At 38.1% G+C, this 18,852-nt stretch overlaps 1 protein-coding gene across 1 annotated transcript in view; it reads left to right on the top strand.

Annotated features, from left to right (window-relative positions):
* The first annotated feature begins 6,065 nt into the window (after positions 1-6,065).
* The window catches only part of LRP1B (LDL receptor related protein 1B), a 1,704,605-nt gene continuing 1,691,818 nt past the window's right edge, over positions 6,066-18,852 (top strand). The window contains exon 1 of the mRNA XM_054723549.1: positions 6,066-6,252. Coding sequence (XP_054579524.1) covers positions 6,066-6,252 — 187 coding nt within the window. The remainder of the gene's footprint in view (positions 6,253-18,852) is intronic.

Below are 18,852 nucleotides of genomic sequence, written 5' to 3'. Positions count from 1 at the left end.
AGTTACACTGACAACATTTCTGATGCTTTGAATTCTGAACATTTCTGAATTTGCTACCAAGTTCTAGATCAAAGGAGGTACGATGCGATAGTTGACTAAATGTTGGTACCAACCTTCAAGATAGCTAAGTCTGTGTTTTGTGATTTCTTATTCAGAATCAAATTCTAACAGAAGGCTCGGGTTTCTTTACAAAGGTTTATCCGTACGGATATCTTCCAAGAAAGATGCAGCCCCAATTTTATTTTGTGGTCTCAGCAGTGCCGTTATGTGTCATATATACCTTTGGTTTATAAAAAACATGGTTCCCCCGAGATTCTGGGAAGGCAGACCATTAGCACAGAAATGACATTTGATTTCAATTGTAAGCTCTGCTAGTTCAAGAACAGTGTCTATTTTCTTCATAGGTATTTGCATGGTGCTGAGTGCAGTGGCTTTTACATAATATATAGCTATTAAGTGAGTGAACAAATTCAAACCCCTGGGCGACCACCCCTCTGAGCTATGAAAAATCTAAAGAAATATCAGTGAAGCTCACTACGTAATATAGGGAAGAGTCATAAAACTGTATTCAAGAACTGTTTCTGAGAAAAATAAGATGTGTGACCTCAGAGTACTCACCTTTCCTGTCTTTAAGTTTTTTTCTCTGTAAAACGTGGTAAATTGGAAGGGATGATTTGAATGTTCCATCCAGCTCCAGCAATCTAAGGGTATCTAATAGAAATTAAGAAGCAGAAAGATGATGACCAAAAGGACAGAGGTCAATATTGGCAGAAAAGGGACTCAAGGGCATAGTCAGACAAAGTGCTGCCGGCCATGGACCACTGACAAACAGCCCCCAGCATGGAACGCTAACTCTGTTCTAGCAGCTGGGGGTGGGGATGTGGAGATCATCTTGCCTGTCAAAAAGTGCCACCAACAAGAAGCATTTAATCAGCACCTGACTTGAAACTCAAGGGCTCTTTCCACACAAGTAGAGTGACAGGATTTGACCAGTTTTAGGCATTTCTGTATTACCCTTCCTCCACCAACGCATGACTGGATTGCATTATTACTGATTGTGCCTTCTGAAGACTATTCAAAATCCAAATTCCAAAATACTATTTGTCTCTTGAGACTGTACCATTATTATGGAAGCGATTGTTGCCTGATAAGGTTGTCTAAATCAGCAAAGACTCTTTTCCTTCCTTTCCTTTCTATTGTTAAAAGTTTAGCAAACCACCATGGAATACTACACAGCAGTAAAGGAGAAGGATCTCTTACCCTATGAGACAGCATGGCGGGACCTGGAGAGTATTATGCTAAGCGAAATAAGTCAGTCAGAGAAAGACAAGTATCACACGATCTCAATCATATGTGGAATCTAATGAACAGAATAAACGAAAGAATAAAATAGGTCCAGAGACATGGAAGCATGGAATAGACTGATGAATCTCAGAGGGAAGGTGGGGGTGGGAGGTGGGGTGGGTGGGTAGGTGGGTGGGAAGAGATCAACCAAAGAACTTGTATGCATATATGCATAACCCATGGATACAGACAATAGGATGGCAAAGGCCTGGAGGAGGGTTTGGGGGGGGGGGCGGTTAGAAGAGGTCAATGGGGGAAAAAGGGGACTCATATAATACATTCAACAATAAAGATTAAAACAGTTTATCCAAGTCAGGGAAAATGTAAACCAATCAAATCAGAGTTGAGTTTTTATTTTTTACCTTTTGAAAGTTATAATTCACTATCAGTTGTGCTTTTCACTATCATATGTATTTTACAGCACCTAACAATATTGACAGTGCATAAGCTAAAATTTATATAAAAAAGTAAAACTTAATTTGCTTGAAAATAATTTTATTTTCCAGGTTTAATTAGACAATTGCAGCACTCTTCATTTTCTTTCTAGGTATACATACCTGCTAGTACTTCGCAAATGGTGGCAATTAAAGTTGCACCAAAATCCTATATATCTCAACTAAATCCCTCATATGCCTATTGAAACAGCATGCTACCAAACAGTTACAGCACTCTTTAGAAGGAAAGAAGGTAAAAATGTGCATCGAAATACTGCAGGTTGATAAATAAAATGAAACTAAAGGTTGTTTTGTTGTTGTGTTGTACATTTCTGTTCTTAGGAGCTTTGTTCAGTATCTTTGTTTCAAGGTTAAAGCACAGATAATGTTTCTTTAACAATTCTCAATCTCCACCCCCACCCCCTTCTTTCTCATCCTGTGTCTGCTGCTGCCTGGCAACTTTTCTGTGAGGGAAGGAGAGTAAGAAATCTAGCAGCCCTTGGAATGATAGCTGCAGAAATTCCTAGCAACCTGATTTCAGGCCAATTCTCCTCGCCCACATCACTTTCATGAGAGACACTGTCAGCCTTGGTTTGTTTAGACACACGCCCTGCTCCTAACAAGACTTTCAGGTAGGTGTGTAGTGGATGAATTTTTACTACCTATGGTAACCCCCCCCCCCCACTACCCTGCAAACCCCCCCCAACAGCACAAGAAAGTAATTAAGTTAGCAGAAATGAAATCTGATATTTGATCACATGTACATAAAGGGTGGCTCTAATTGGGAAGTATAAGATTTCCTCTGGCTAATAATTAATATTCACGTGTTGTGTTAGAACAGAAAGTAAGAACGATTGGTTCTACTTTGTTTAATTTACCTCAATGAGAGTTCATAACAGTCTATAGTTTGATGAATTAATTTATTTAACTTGTCAGTGTTAATAACTCTGATTAGAATAAAGAAATTATAATGGGCCATAGAAACAAGCAGAATTTGAACAGTAGCTCCAGCTATTCTCTCTTCACCAACAGATCACTTAAATAACTTTATTTTCTTTTTTTATTAAAGCGTAAATAATGAAAAATAGCAGTATTTCATATAAAATTATACTTATGTTTTCCCTTTTATTTATAGTCCATTAATAGTGATGGTCATTCAAAATCTAGAAATAAATTATTTAATTTTAAAACTCAAATTTGGCCATACCTTTACCAACTTCATTGATGCCAAAAAACAAAAAACACACAACACAACAAAACAACTATCTCTTTTGATGAACTGGTCATTTTCAATTTTTTTTTTAAAATAAGAGCCACCATTATACAAATGATTTGATGTGGGATAATTTTATCCAATTTTATTTTAATACTGCCCTTTATGTCAGTTCTGGAACAAATATGTCTCTATTAAGTTTAATATCTAATCCTTTTATTATGTATCATTATGACTTTGTGGTATGAACCAATATCCTTATTATAATTTTTGTCTTAAAAACCTGCTTGACATGCATTTACCAGTAAGTGCATATGTTGTGACCACTGTACATACCTAAGCATCCTTTCTGCCACTAAATTGTTGTAGACAGTTTTTATACCCTCAGGTCTTTGTTAATAACATCTATTCACATTCTTAAAATAAGTCCTAAATTATATTTTGTTGGTAAAATGGAGAATCATTTACAGTTGATATTAAATACAAGTTCCCATCATTCATTCGGAAGCTTCCATTATTGTTACCACTATTTTATACTACCATGTTCAGTCAAGTGTCATTCAATAGGCGATTTCATTGATAATTACTAAAAGGGAATTTTGTTTTGCTTTCTTATTCTGATCACCACGTGTGGACAACACATCCTTATTTTTCTTTCATTCAGAGCTCTTAAAAAGTCAACCATATGATCTAAAAGGTATCACATGGTTTTTACTCTGCCTAATTCACTCAGTAGGTTTTTTTATTAGCAGGCACTACGCATTTAGAAGGTAGCATATTTAGAACATGCACTGGAATTTGAAATTTGCAGGACATTTACTTCTCTGGTTGTCTTTCCCTTTAAAGAGTTGACGGTGGAATCTAGGGCTGCTACATATAACGCAGAAGTGAGTGAGTCACTGATTTGCAATGGTGGTACTTTCGGTACCCTGAGAGTCTTGGCTTGGTTGTACTGTTCCTGACCGCTTTTCTCTTCCTTGTGACTTTTGAGATGGGTGTGTGAATGGTGGTAATTGGCGGAACATAGTATGAAATAAGAAAAATCTGGTTTGTAAGCACCCCTCCTTTTACTGTCAAGACTTACGTGGATATGGATTACCTAGTAGTTGTCCTCCTAGTTGACTGAATGGTATCATGTCAGGAAGATACCTGCTCACTTTGTCCTGATGAAAGGGTAAGTATTTCAGAGATGCAGAGGTCTGTGGGTTGTGGAATAGATATTTATTACTTTGTGCATCATTCAAATCTTCCTCTTCCTCTCCCCTCCCTCACATTCTTTGAACTCAGCCACTCATCCCAAAGTTTGTGAAATTTTAGTATGAAGCAAAATAGAAAAAAGTTTCTCTTTAGTTTTCTGTATGTTACATTTTAGATAAAAAAAATAAAAAATGACTAGGTTGCATGAGATGTATGACAACTTTAGAAGGAAAAAATATCTTTTTAAATGTGGAAGGAGTCATCTTATAGATAGGAAATGATTTGATTAACAAGGGAAAATAAACTTGAAAATTTAAAATATGGAAATATGGGCATAGAAGACATTTTCTAATCACAGAGTAAGTATGAAAAGGTGAATTTCACAGATTTGTAGCAATGTCCCTCAGAGTCACCCCAGTGTTCTTTGAACCAGTCTAATTTTATTGGCCTTGAAGGAGCATCCAGAGATGTTTCTGGATAATTTTACTCATAAACAGCTTGGCATTCATCTACTCTCAGTCTCAACCAATAAACCGAATGAAAGTGTTTTAAATAGCTTCCCTTTGCTTCTCAATCTTCCTGTTGCTTAGTTTTGTTTTTTTCCCTTATAATTTTCCCTGAAAATAGTATATACATTTTTCAACCTTGTTCTTAGGCAAGGATTATTGATGTTACAAGGGAAAAAAAGTAAGCCTTTGACTCAAGATTTCCGATTTTTAACTCCCTAGCCATTTTTCAACGGCAATCTAAAATTTTAGGCACTTGGGTGATCACATTTTGAAACTTAAGTGGTCATTCAAATCACTTGAAAAAAAAATTTCCCTTGATTCATTTTGGTGCCTCGGATGGTTTGGGAAAGTTTTTAAACCACCGCTGTACTATGTGGGAAAAACAAAACAAAACAAAAAAAAACAACCAAAAACACATACACAAAGCAAAAACAATAAAAAAAAATCCTCAAGTGTTGAACATGGTTTAAGGTAGCCTTCTAAAGAGAGAAATCGACTGCAAAACGAACTGCCCATTTCTTGCTCTGTGCTTCCTGCTCAGGGTATCTCTTCCCATTCACCTTCCCTCCTCCCGCAATCCATATCATGACTTTGGGGGCTTGTCTGGTGGTTTCTGCTGAGTCACGAAATTTCGCATCCTTGTCCCCAGGGGGCTACTCAGCATAAAAGTTAAAACTGCGACTGACAGAGCGTGGCATTGGTGTGTCCTGCGGCGGGAACCATTTCCCTACGAGAAGGAAGCCCCGTTCCTTGGGCTCGTCCTCCCTTCCCGGGAAGGAGGCTGGCAGGGAACCAAGGGCTCCAAACTGCTGGGCTCTGCGCAGCACCCGGCGCCGGAGCTGCTAACTCCCAGCTGGCTGTCAACGGCGGAGCTTCCCGGGCGCCCGGCTGGCTCAGCCCGACGCAGAAGCTCCCCCGCCCCCCCCGCCCCCCGCTCCCCTAAAGACCCAGATCCCTACAGACGCAGCTGGGAGTTACTTCCCCCTTCAAGGAGACCGACAGCGTCGTGATTTGTGGCGCTCCCGGTTCGCGGTGGCGTTTTCCTGTTGTGTTAAATGCCTCTTACTAAGTAATAGACGTGATGGATGCGGGCGACGAAGGGGTGTGTGGCGGCTCCGGCGATCCATCAGCGCGCTCCCATCCGCTGGCACCGCTCGCTGCCCCTCTTGCGTGATGTAAGATCAGACGTACCCTGCATTGAAAAGTCGAGACACACGAGCGGCTCGCTCGCTCGCTCGCGCTCGCACGCACTCCCTCTCCCCCCCCCACGCGCGCATCCGTGCACCTTCCACATCCTGCTCCAGGCAGGCGCGGGCGGACCGTCCGGCTGGGCTCCCGGAGCTGAAGGATTTCCAGTGACATTTGTAAATGACGCTGCTCCCTCCCGGGCTCCGAGCCGCCGCCGCCGCCGCCGCGGGGCCGAGGGTGCCGCCGAGCCGACTCCAGCGCAGGCTTCCCTACCGGGCGACCGCGATGTCCGAGTTGCTCCTCGCCTTCCTCACTCTCTCGGGATTACTGCCGATCGCCAAGGTGCTGACGGTGGGAGCCGACCGAGGTAAGGAGCCCACCTCTGCCCTTTCTCCCTCCCCCTTGGTCTTCCTGCTGGAAGATGCTTGCAAGATAAGTGAGTGTGAAACTTAAGTCCTCGCGGCCCCGCTCCCCGGGTCCGGTTGGCCACGGGGCGCCGGCCTCCCGGAGGGTGACGGGTGCGGTGGGGGGCTTTCCGAACCCGGTGCCAGAGCCCTCGGCTCGCCCACAAGCTAGCTCCTTTGCCCGTCGGCCGGTCCCGATTTGCACCCCCGCCCTCCTCGCCCGGGAGTGTTTGGACTGGACCGCGCGCGTCTGCCCGCGCATCCCAAGCGCTGCAGATGTTGGAGTAAGAATTCGCTTTCCCAAGACAGACTTCCCTCCGCGCGGACTCAGGGCTCCGAGCTTTTGCGGGCTCCGGATCGTCTGCGCTAGGTGGATGCTCCCGCAACTTAGCCCTGGGTCCACTCCCTTACCCGCTGCACCCGGGGTGGCTGAGAGGCGAAAGCGCCCGCCCAAGCCCCTTAGGTTTCTGTAGCCCCTGCCTGCGCGAGATCCCCATCAGCAGCGGAGAGCCTAGGGCACCAGGGCGCTTTTGAGCACAGACACCTACTTGAACTTGACTTTTTTGTTTGTTTGTTTGTTTGTTTTGATTCCGAAGGTGTGTGATACAGCTCATGGTACCTGGGGGTGATCACCCATCACTGGCATTTTGCCCTTGCTTTTTATCCAAATAAGAGCTGGTGAATGGTAGAAGTTTAAATGGGAATGTGTATGGAGAGCAGAGGAGAGAGGAGGGGTGTGTGTGTGTGTATGTGTGTGTGTGTGGGATCATAAGAAACCTGGATTCTGTAAACTTTTGATCCGGAAATCCAGGAATCCCGGTGCAAGTTTGATAATCACTGAGAGCAGTTGCACGCGTGGAAAAAAAAAAAAAACACAAGAAAAAAAATAGTGAACAGATATTTGGGCATCTGGCACTGGAATGGTTAACTGCGGGGAGTGAAAGCAGTATCACAGATCTCGGTTTCTTTTTACCATGAGTTCACATTGACTGGTATATTTCAGCTTGTTTGGGGCGGGGGCTTGTTACAATAAAGAGAAGTAAGAAAGATTGGAATGCTACCCGCATCCCAATGCCAAGCAAAGAGGCAAAATGTTGCCCTGGAAGATTTGATGACTGTGCTTATATGAAGCGAATTATGAATTGACCAAAAATTATTGCTTCATTATGGGGGAAAACAGAGGAATGAACTGTAGTGTTTCTAACCAACCTGCTCTTGGCAACCAGATAATATTCTGTATAATGCACCCACACAGGGCATTTCCTTTACTAGTAATGAAACTCATACGAGTTCCTTCAGAGAGTCTGACATTTACGAGATATTTTAAACATATCATTGCCACCTGACCATATAGCTTCTGAACTTGCCTTGAAGTTGGCGTGGAACAGTGAGAACTATGTGGATAAAATGAAAGCCCATAGCTTTATCTCGACATGATGATGATGTTTTGATCTGGAGCAAAGAGCTCTCAACCCTTCTTCGGAAGAATGTTTGAAATAGGACCAGAGCAGGTGAACAGAATGAAGCTTTTCGGCCCTGCGTGCTAGCAAAGTCATGGCACTGGCAGACTACTGCTATTGGGCTTTTTTCTGATCGAGTCCCCAGTCTCTAGAAATTGACCTCACCTAGAGCTCGGGCCTCAGGTTTTTTTTTTTTTTTTTTTTGTATGTGTTTAGGAGGGATAGAACTATTGCTTCAATGATTGGGATGAATGCCTTTTTATTAAAATATAATAAAAAGTTAAACATGTTGTCCCCCAAACTTCTTCTGAGATAGGAAACTAAGTCACTCAAAGGACTACAATCTAGTTCCATGGAAGGGGTGGGGGCCGTCAGCTAATATACAAGCAGGTCGCATGGGAAAGGATGGTTACTTCCCCCTTAAACCGAAATAGTGTCATGCTGTCTCACCACGTCAGCATAAGAGGTACTGTATCGGCTAGCACAAGTGAAGTCAGTTGTAGACCAACTCTCATGTATATTTAACACAACTTTCAAAACTGTTAGAAAAGACCTAAAATTGTCACGGCTAGTTACCAAAAGTAAAAAAAAAAAAGATGGGTCTTATTTGGACAAAAGGAGAAATGATATGAAATTTTGTTGGAAGTTAGAAAAGGAAGTGCTGCTGCATTATGACAAACTTCTTCATGACATGCTGAACAAGATATAGGAATGTACTAGTAAATTCAAAAAAGAGGCTGCTTTTGCACAGGCTCATGCCAGTTGTCCTTGGAGAATAAAAGAGGCATGTGAATTACACAGGTGTGTTTTCTAGTGCAAGAGCTAGAGATTCATGCCAGACAACGAGAAGTCACTTTCAGGTTCTCCAAACACATATTGAGTAATGGGTAGCTTCTTAGCTGTGAAGACTAAATAGAAATGGTTGCACTACTCTCTACCTGTGTTGCTCTTTCCTGTCTAAGTGTTTAAGTATAAATGCAAACATTTTTAAAAACAGAAAAATAACTTGCATGCTTCTATTCAATTTATACCCATGCACTTGTCCTTTAATTCTATATTGTTATTTTTTTTAGTTTATACTGATTTTAATGTAGGCTTAAGCTAAAGTACATGTCAGTTCTTATTAGATTTTATCCCATCTGAAAAAGGAAACATCTTTGTAACTCTTAACAGCAAAAGTGGAGGATAAATCTTATTCACTTAGGATCAACCAATGTGTTATATAACAATGCCATCTCATATTAGAGTTTGGCTTGAGAAGGAGTAAGAGTTAAAAAGAAACATATTTTAAATTGTTCAATTTTCTGATAAAAGGGGGATGGGCTGTTGACTTCTTAAATTCTTGAGTCTTAGAAGATGTGGAGACATATTTACAAGTAATAAAAGTTCCTGGTCTTATAGTCATTTAAATGTGTATATCAGGTGTATGTAAAAATCTTAATTTTTCTCTCTTTAAAGAAGAGTGAACTGCGGTCCTTGTCTCTTTATATCCAGAAATATCATAAAAGTTTTGTTTAGAAGAGGTCTCTTTGAAAAGATCTCTTTTGAAGAGATGTCTTTGAGATCTCGCTCAAATTGACGCTGGTAACACGGAAAGGAGACAATGAGAAAATGAAGAAGACATTTTATGTGTTAAAACAAGAGGAAAGAATGTGAATTTCAGAAACAGACTGAGGGAAGGAAAGAGGAGTGGGGAGACAGTCCAATGACTTTAGGAAGAGGCCGAATTCAAACGACTGTTTCTTAAGGAAGAGATTAAAGTATCCTTAGGCAAAATGATAATTTCTTAGAATGAATAATTTCTTCTGATTTCATAATAAATCTCTTATGAAAATGTTTGCAGTGTAAAATAATTTGAAGAGACTTCTACCAATGTGAGGCTGGATATAAGTAAGCTCTTAGTGCGAGAAAACATGTGAAAGTGTTGCAGAAAACTTAAATGTTGACTATGCTAGAATCATTAAGTTGGAAGTGATTTTTTTAATTGGATGTAAAAAAATCCTAGAAAGGGTGGGGGATGAATGAGATAGTTAATATATTTTTAAGAATAAGATGTTACTTGTCAGCCACAGTGGAGACATGCAGAGACTTTTAGTTTCTAAGTGTCTTGAATCCAGGACTTTAGTTTTTTGCTACTTGCCTTGTCAATTTCTTTTCAGAGCTAAGGGTGTACAATAAAGATTAGTTTTATTTAACCTCACACCTGTCAGAATGGCTACCATCAATAAGTCAACAAATAAGTGTTGGTGGGAATGTGGAGAAAAGGGAACCCTTGTGCACTGTTGGTGGGAGTGCAGGTTGGTGCAGCCACTGTGGAAAGCAGTATAGAGATACCTCAAAAAATTAAAAATGAAACTGCCTAATGAGTTGCCGGTTCCACTTCTGGGAATATATCTGAAGAATCCCAAAACACTAATTTGAAAGAATATATGCACCCCTATGTTCATTGCAGTATTATTTACAATGGCCACGATTTAGAAACAACCCAACTGCCCATTAGTAGATGAGTGGCTAAAAAAAGCTGTGAAACATTTACATAATAGAATAATACTCAGCCAACAAAAGGAGGAAATCTTACCTTTTGTAACAGCATGGATGGACCTGGAGAGTATTATGCTAAGTGAATTAAGCCAGGCAGAAGAGACAAGTACCATATGATTTCACTCATATGTAAAACCTAATAAACAAAATTAAGTAACAAAATAAAAATAGACTCAGTGATACAGAGAACAGCTGACTGATAGCTATGGGCAGGGGGAGGGGTTGGGAGACTGGAGAAAAGGGTGAAAGGATTAAGAAAAAACACACACAAACATAAAACCAAAACTCATAGACACAGATAACAGTATGGTGATTAGTAGACGAAAAGGGGGGGGGGGGGGGCGGTAAGTGAGGTAAGAGGGGACTTAGGGGGATTAATAGTGATGGAAGGACTTGATTTGTGTGATTGATGAACATACAATGAAATATACAGATGATGTAATATACCATTGTACACCTGAAACCTATATACTTTTATTAACCAATGTCACCCCAATACATTGAATTAAAAAGAAATAATAATAAAGTCACATGGACTAAACAGGTATCTATATCTTCTCTTTGTTCTATATATTACTACAATCCAGATTTTTTTTTCATGATTCTGCTATCTTTTATAAAATGTGCCCTCACATTTTTTTAATTCCTCCCTTCCGAGTTATAGGGATTCTGTGTAGTAAAAAGTACCAACCAGATGTATTGATAGATTTATCTATCTTCTGTGCTGTTCTCTCAAACCAATTCCTATACAAAGAAAATGCATTTTCGTTCTAGATAGATTCATTCAAGAAAGTAGAATTAGTACTGAAACTTAAACATGATTGTATGAACATGATGCCATTAGTTAAACTAATTTCATAGTGAATGGAACCAACCTAGTATATGTGTGTGTGTGCATGTGTGTGTGTATATAAATATATATATATATATATATATATATATATATAATCTTATTTAAAATAGCTACTTCAGCAAAAATATCTATAAAAACATAAGTTTAGCCTGAAAATTGGAGAGAGAGTATTAAAGTAAACTTTTTTTTTCAAAATGTAAGACAATAAACAAAAACAAAACCCCCCAAAAATGTAAGACAATATATATATATATATTTGTGATTATTTCTTCCTTGAAAAACAAAAATACGAAATGAAGAAACTGTTAAGAGTTATTTTTCAACTCCCAGCATGCACTACTCTGTTGAATTCATTTCAAATATAATAAATAGTTTTTTTGTAATAGAATCTGATACTGGGAGAAATAGATGTCAAAGTGAATTTGTGTTTGAAATGCCTATAATTATAATGAACCAGTGCTTATACATTGAAACAGTGGTTTTCATAGCTAGAATACTGAAGCAAAGTTTGAGGACTCTTAAAATCAGTTAATCAGAATCTATATTGGACCAAACTTCTATCAGGAAATAATCATCTTTACTTTAGGTAGTTCATAAACTTTTCTTACATTCTCTGAAGAAATCTAGCTCCCCACATTTAATCTAAGAACAATGGCAAAAGCTACCTTGTTGTATAGAAAGTGCAAACAACAAGATTTGGGGGTTTTGTTTGTTTTTTTGGTAGGAAAGGGAGGACAAGATTAATCTACAACCAACCAAACAGAGAAGAGTCATGACACCTTTTATCCTCTGTGGAGCTGCCTTACATTTTCATATGGATTGTTAGTCTCCAAAGTTAACCTATACAACAACCCATAACCAGAGGCATAGGAGTGAAATTGGAACATAGCATTCACAGATCTTACCGTCTTCAGCCCTTGGGGACATTCTCCAGTTATTCTATTTTGGAAGGTGATATTTAGAGTTTTTCAGTTTCTTGAAAAAAAAAAGTTCAACTATTTGAACATCAAATACAAAAGTATGAACATATCTCTAAAAAATAATTTGAGTTTTTAAAAAGTTACTTTTTGGACTTATTTACATGTGTGCCAATGAATGTATTTTCTTCACTTGCTTTTGAAAGTATTGTGCTTGCCAAAATAATTTAATCACCGTTCTCACTCTTCTGTGCTTTCTCACTTGAATAAATGGTAACCTCTCCAAGTACCTCTGAACCCTCTACATTATAAAAAGAGGAAGATTTTGCAACACATCAGAACAAGCAAACTTAGATCTTCAAAATTTGTATGTACTTTTCATTAGATGTTTTTCTGCTATAAACTGCTGTCACAGTTTTAGATCTATGTTTTCTCTTCGTAAATGATTTGGTGGCCTCCCTTTCCCGCTTGGCATAACTAGAAGGCTGAGTTAGAAAATAGGTTTTATTTATTACGCTATTCTGAATTCAATGATACCAAAATACAGTTTCTCTCCATCCTATTGATTTGGGCTATCTCTATAGAAACCCAATTATTCTGACTTAGCTTCCAGACTAATCATTGATGAAACTGAGTAGTAACTGAAGGGGAACCAAACTATAAAACTGGTAAAACAGTTAAACTGATCTTGCATTAAAAATCCATTAGTTGACTTTTATGGTAAAACAATAATAACATATTTCCCTGAAAGACTTAAGTATAGCACTTTTATCTATACTTCATAGGGTAAATCATATGTGCCTTTCCCGTTGTGTCTATAATAACAGGCACATTGAATATATCTGGTAGCAGTAATATATTGATATCCTGGAGTAGCCTAAGAATGTAAAGCACTACTAGAATATGAATACAGCCCTGGCCTGTGTGGCTCAGTTGGTTGGGTGTAATCCCAAGTACCTAAAGGTTGTTGGTTGGGTTCCCAGTTAGGGCACATGTCTGGTTTGGAGCTCAACCCCTGTTACTGGGCAAGCAGGAGGCAGCTGATTGATGTCTTCTCACTTTGATGTTTCTTTCCCTCTCCCTCTCTCTAAAAATCAATAAAAATTTTTAAAAAATAATACGAATGCATACATGCTCTGAATTTATTCATGCTCAAAGATTACTGATGACTTTATTGAAATTAAGATTTGTTGTTTTCTCATTTTGTAAAATGTTTTTAGAAGTTAAAACACATTCCAAAATGTTGTTTCAAAGACAAGACATTCTCTCTTCACAGGGTAGACAGAGGGAATCATTTCAGTGATGACACAGACAACAGGAGTTAGTGTGCTTTCCAACAGGACCCTAACAACTTTCTCATGTGATTACCTCAACTTAGTTTTAGTCTGCAGTTAGCTGTGCAATTATAGGTTTTAACAAATGCAATGCTATGATCAGATAAACGGGCCCATTCATTTATTGCTGATTTCTCAGTAGGTCAGATTCTTGTATTATCAGAGCAAAAGTCCAATTTTTAGGTTGGTAATGCTTATGTTACTTATATCGTTTAATGACTTGGCCACTCATATTTGTGAAATAATTATCTATCATCTACATTTTTCAAATATTCCAAATAGTTGTAAATATATAACAGTGGCCAAAAGTGTCTTTACTACAGAAACAATGAAACATAATTTTAATTAATGATTTCTTACTTTAGTGTCATCTGTTTAATCTTATTTTTCTCAGCTTTAACCTTTTGCACTCAGATGTTGAGTGTGACTCAACACGGTTAGCATTAGAATAAAGGAATCGAGAAAAAAGCAAGCGAGTGCAAAGGGATAAGCTTGGATATAGTCACGTATATATAAAAATTTCCTTTTATAATGTGAATATTATAACTGTCTTTTACAGAAAAGGAGTTGAGAAAGTAGTTTTTCATATGAGAATCTTTCTAATTTTGTTAAGAAAGAAAAAATATGAAAAAAGGAAACTTCTTGAAGAAAATAAGAGCGTGTGGCCTTGCTAAGATACCGGCATTACATTTTATCTCACCACGCATTCTTATGAACAGCCAGACATCTCTTCCGGAGTGGCATGCACCTCATTGTCCTGGCTGGCTTAGTCTTCAGACCAAAGACAGGTATTGTTGAAATGCGACCTCATTTTAGTTGAAATATGTTTCTTCTTTAGGTAAGATCAAGGTACCACAGATCATCTCTTGTCTTATTCTTACAATCAATAGGAAACTTCTTCCTAACTTTTCCACATTGCATTGACATCTTCAAGACTTCCAAGACAGCCGAACTTTAGAAATACGAATACATAATTTCTTAAGAATTTTTCTACCGCTGAGTTTTTCTTTAATGACAATTTGTCATCTTAGCCCTTTCTTGAAATGAGAAAAAGAAAACTAAAAATAGGACAGGGGAGAGGGAAATAAAACTTAGTTGTGGTTGCTTGCTTTGAATGTTCCTAGGGTGTTTTAATATACTTGCAAAAAAAGCGAAACTGTAGGTATAAGGCTAATAACAGAAATGGGTTTAGAATGATCTGTTATCTTTAGAAATTAGGATGCATAAGGAGAGGAAGGACAAAGAGTCTAAGAGAAAGAACATTCACACTAAGAATTTACTTACACTTCAATCCACACAGATCAAGTAACAGGCAATTAGGAAACTTCACACTTTTGCTAAAATATAAATTCTAGAGATTTAAAAAAATATTTGTTTTTTAGATCATCTCAAAACTTGTGTGCATTTTCTAAAGCTTTTAATGGTATATTCAATCGGTATGAAAATGTTAAAATAGCAAATATGCATCATTAAAATATTTTACTTTATTTAGCTCTATTAATTTTAAGCTCTGGCCCGGGTTTCAGGCTCTATCCCAGGAGGAAATGTGCAGGAGGCAAGAAATCCATGATTCTCTCATCGTTGATGTTTCTACCCCTCTCTCTCTCTCGCACCTTCTCTCTAAAATCAATAAAAGTATTTTAGAAAATTGAGCTCTGATAGTATAGTGAAAATGATGTTAGCTCAGGGGTGAGATTTTTGCCTCATCAAGAGAAGGTAAGTTCAAGGTACCACAGATCTTGTCTAATGGGAATTGTATTTCTGTGATTTTCATTAAAAAATAAGTAAGATTTGTAGATAGAATCGCTAACTCAGAATTTAGGTCCCTCTGCTGAGTTTTTATATTGTCATTCTAACCCAAAAGCTGGCTAGCAGTTCACCAGTACCAGGTTAAGGGCCCATAATACTAGTGGCATATGGCTCTTACTTGGGGGAGAGAATATGGTGTCTATCTAACATTGACCAACATTAAAAAGAGGGACACTTAAAACAATCATTTTACTTCTGTCCATTTTAGGATTACATTCTGTTCTATAGTGCTTCCCCCTATTAGGGTGTTTTCTTCCTGTTTTCACTTGCTAAAGATTGTCAAAATTTTTAAATGAATTCTGATAATATTAAATATCAAAATCTTAGCACTTTTTCCTCTCCCCTTGTTGTTCTCATTGCTGAGAGAACATAAGGTTATGAAAGGCATAAGAATTTTATCTTGTGTGTATTTTCTTCTGGGTGCCTGTGAAAACCCCTCCATAACTTTATAGAAAACTGTTCCAACCAACTCTGAAAAGAGAGACATAGCAGTGTTCTTAACACCTCCCATGACTACAAGGAACATAATGTATGTGAAAACACTCTGCAGCATATAATGCATTGTGTAAATATCCATTATTTGATTAATTATACCATTAATTGAATATAAATTGCTAACAACAGCAGAAATCTCTTACATTTTCAGGATGCTTTAACTTTTTTAACAGTTTTTTTTTTCTTACTGAGATTATATGATCTCTAAAGCAATCCTTGTGGTTGGCAGTCATTCATTTATTTTTTCATCCATTGAACAAAGTTGAGTAAATATCTATTGGGTACTATTCCAGGTGTTGGGAATGAAGCAAGTGAGCAAGTTAGACAATGAAACTGGCCTGAAGGGGCTGAGATTTTCATGTGAGATGAGACAGACAACAAACCAAAAAACTAAAATAGTAAGTAGTATCTTGTGCTAAGAAGAAAGAAAAAGAATGTAATGTAATTGAGAGATGCGGTCTGAGGATTGATGGTTGTAGTCACAGAAGGCCTTTTTGAGAAGGGTGACATTTGCTGAGACAACAGTGATGAGAGGGATCAAAACAAGCTGTGTGTACTTCTGAGGGAGGAGCTTTCCATACTCACCCTTGAGAGGAAGCCATGAATTTGTCATTTTAGAGAAAGAAGGAAGGTCTGTGTGTCTGAAGGGAACTATGTTTAGGAGAGAGGCATGGGGAAAGGCATAGTTATAATGAAGTGATAATTGTTAGGTAGAACCATGCAGATCAAGGTGAAGCATGTGAATTTTGTTCTTATCACAATAGGCAGCAATTGATATTTAATCAGACGTGATATGAAACAACTTAATTATTTAAGAGATCATGTTCACTGCAGAATGAAGGAGGACAAGAAGGTACAGTGATCCAGGTAAGGGATTATGATAATTGTCCTGGAGAGAGACCTTGGTGGCTTCAATAAGGGGGTAGCAGTGAAGGTAAGGAAAAGGGAGAAGAGTGACTCACATTTTTAATTTAGGAAGATTTTTTTATAACAATGGATGCAGCAACATTCAGTATATTAGGAGGATAAGGCATTACATAAAATCTCAAATTATTCTCTTTGGAGGTTAGGGTTAACATACTAGGTTATTTAAAAATGAATGCATTCTGGCCGAAACCGGTTTGGCTCAGTGGATGGAACGTCGGCCTGTGGACTCAAGGGTCCCGGGTTCGATTCACGTCAGGGGCATGTACCTTGGTTTCAGGCACATCCCCAGTGGGGGGTGTGCAGGAGGCAGCTGATCGATGTTTCTCTCTCATCGATGTTTCTAGCTCTCTATCCCTCTCTCTTCCTCTCTGTAAAAAAAATCAATAAAATATATTTAAAAAAATAAATAAAAATGAATGCATTCTGTTTTGCAGCACTCTGATTGATTTGAACCAATCAATGTTTCACAATATAAGGTGCATGGACCCTCCAATCTTGCTCGCCTCTTATCCCCTTTTCCCTTATTTCAGAAGTATTAATACACTCTTCTCCATTACCCCACAGTACACAAACCATTTCTGCAGAATGGAATTAATAGAGTCTGACTCACAGTATTCTTTGGGGATTTAGTTAAAATAAAACGCTCACTGTTTTAAGCATTGGTAAATATGGCAGCAGTAATTTTTCTGTGATTTCTACCACTCCAAGCCAGTACAACAGCAGCAGGACTAGGCATTGGCTTATGTAAAGACACATTTGTGTTTGTTTGTTTTTCTTGAGGAAGTCATCAGTGTTTTCAAGGAAGAACTCCTTTTTCATTGCCCGCAATCCTCAGAAAAATGTTTGCTGTTAGTCAAGTTCCACTTATGAATAGTTGATTAAAGGGAGGAAATTATAAGAGAGCTGCTATTGGCTATATTCATTACACTCCCTGGAAATCCAAAGAGAACTGTAGAAAAGAATAGGGTAGTGATGAGTAACGGAGAGCCTTCTGGCTAAGAGGTATTCCTCTTGGCAATTGGGCCCTTGGCTTACTCTTCCGTATTTATCCACACATTCACTGACTAAATGTTATAGGAACTACTATTTTCCAGTGAATGTCATTTATAGACTGAAGGAAGAAACAACAAAAACCAGAACAAGTAATAAAACACTAGTTTAACAATTGTATGAATTTGTAGTTGCAGGGGAAGTTTGCTTATGGCTACAAAACCAAGCCATTTGGGGCTACTGAGTTCTTGTTGGTATTAAAAGGAAAAAGAAAGTAGAGAGTGAGAGGAGAGAGGCTCTATAAAACTGATGTAAGAGAAAAAAGTACCAGAGCCCAGAGAATTAGTGAGAAAGGAGAAAGCAATGAAGTTTTTGAAGGAAATATGTTTAATATTAAACTGAATGGGTTACTTTATGCCCTAAGTTATTTGGGATTTGGTTCCACTTATTTATTTATTTTTATATTGCTCCTTTTCTCACTCAGCTCTCTTTTCTGTTATGTACCTTACCTTGATAAAAAGTCAACTTTAGTTTCAAAATTTGATATTTAAATCTGCATTCCAAAGTACAGGTTTAGACCCCCAAAATATTATCACTCAGTTTCTTTTTCAGTTTACAGGCCATCTAGTGCCAAACATCAACCATTTTTGTTACTATTTATTTTATACCAGGAGCAGCAGCATTATGGAGGAACTATTTCACCCCATCCAGAGAAATTACCTTGAAAAGGCTACATGATCAATACAAGTACTGTTTTAAAAGATTACCTAACCTGCTTTCTTCGTTTTCAAACATGTTATGTTTTTAGATTTCAGGAGGGAAGACCTATACCAAGCTGACATTAGGTGAAAATAAAAAGAGATTTACAGCTCAGGCATTTAAAGTTTTAGAAATACTTAAATAAGCTATTAAAGTTAAAGATCTCAACCAATTTATTTGTTGTATAAAGAGCTTACATGTGATTTAGCAGACATTTGCAAGATGCCTGTACAGAAATTAAATTTGCCTGTGACTTTGAGTTCAGTTCATTTTTCATTCATGTTGCCTTCAAGCGCCTATAATAATTTGGTTCCCAAAATTTCAGTACTAAAATCAGCATAATGCCTAGAAATACGTTAAATATGAAACAAACTCCAAAATTTTATTAAATTCCAGAATGACAGACAAAATGAAATTTGAGACTGGAAGATTTTGCATTAATATTGAATTTGGGACTCGCCGTAAATTTGTTTGCAGT

Source organism: Eptesicus fuscus, chromosome 11 (assembly GCF_027574615.1).
Source record: "Eptesicus fuscus isolate TK198812 chromosome 11, DD_ASM_mEF_20220401, whole genome shotgun sequence".
Lineage (NCBI taxonomy): Eukaryota > Metazoa > Chordata > Mammalia > Chiroptera > Vespertilionidae > Eptesicus > Eptesicus fuscus.
This window is presented reverse-complemented; position numbering and strand designations above follow the sequence as displayed.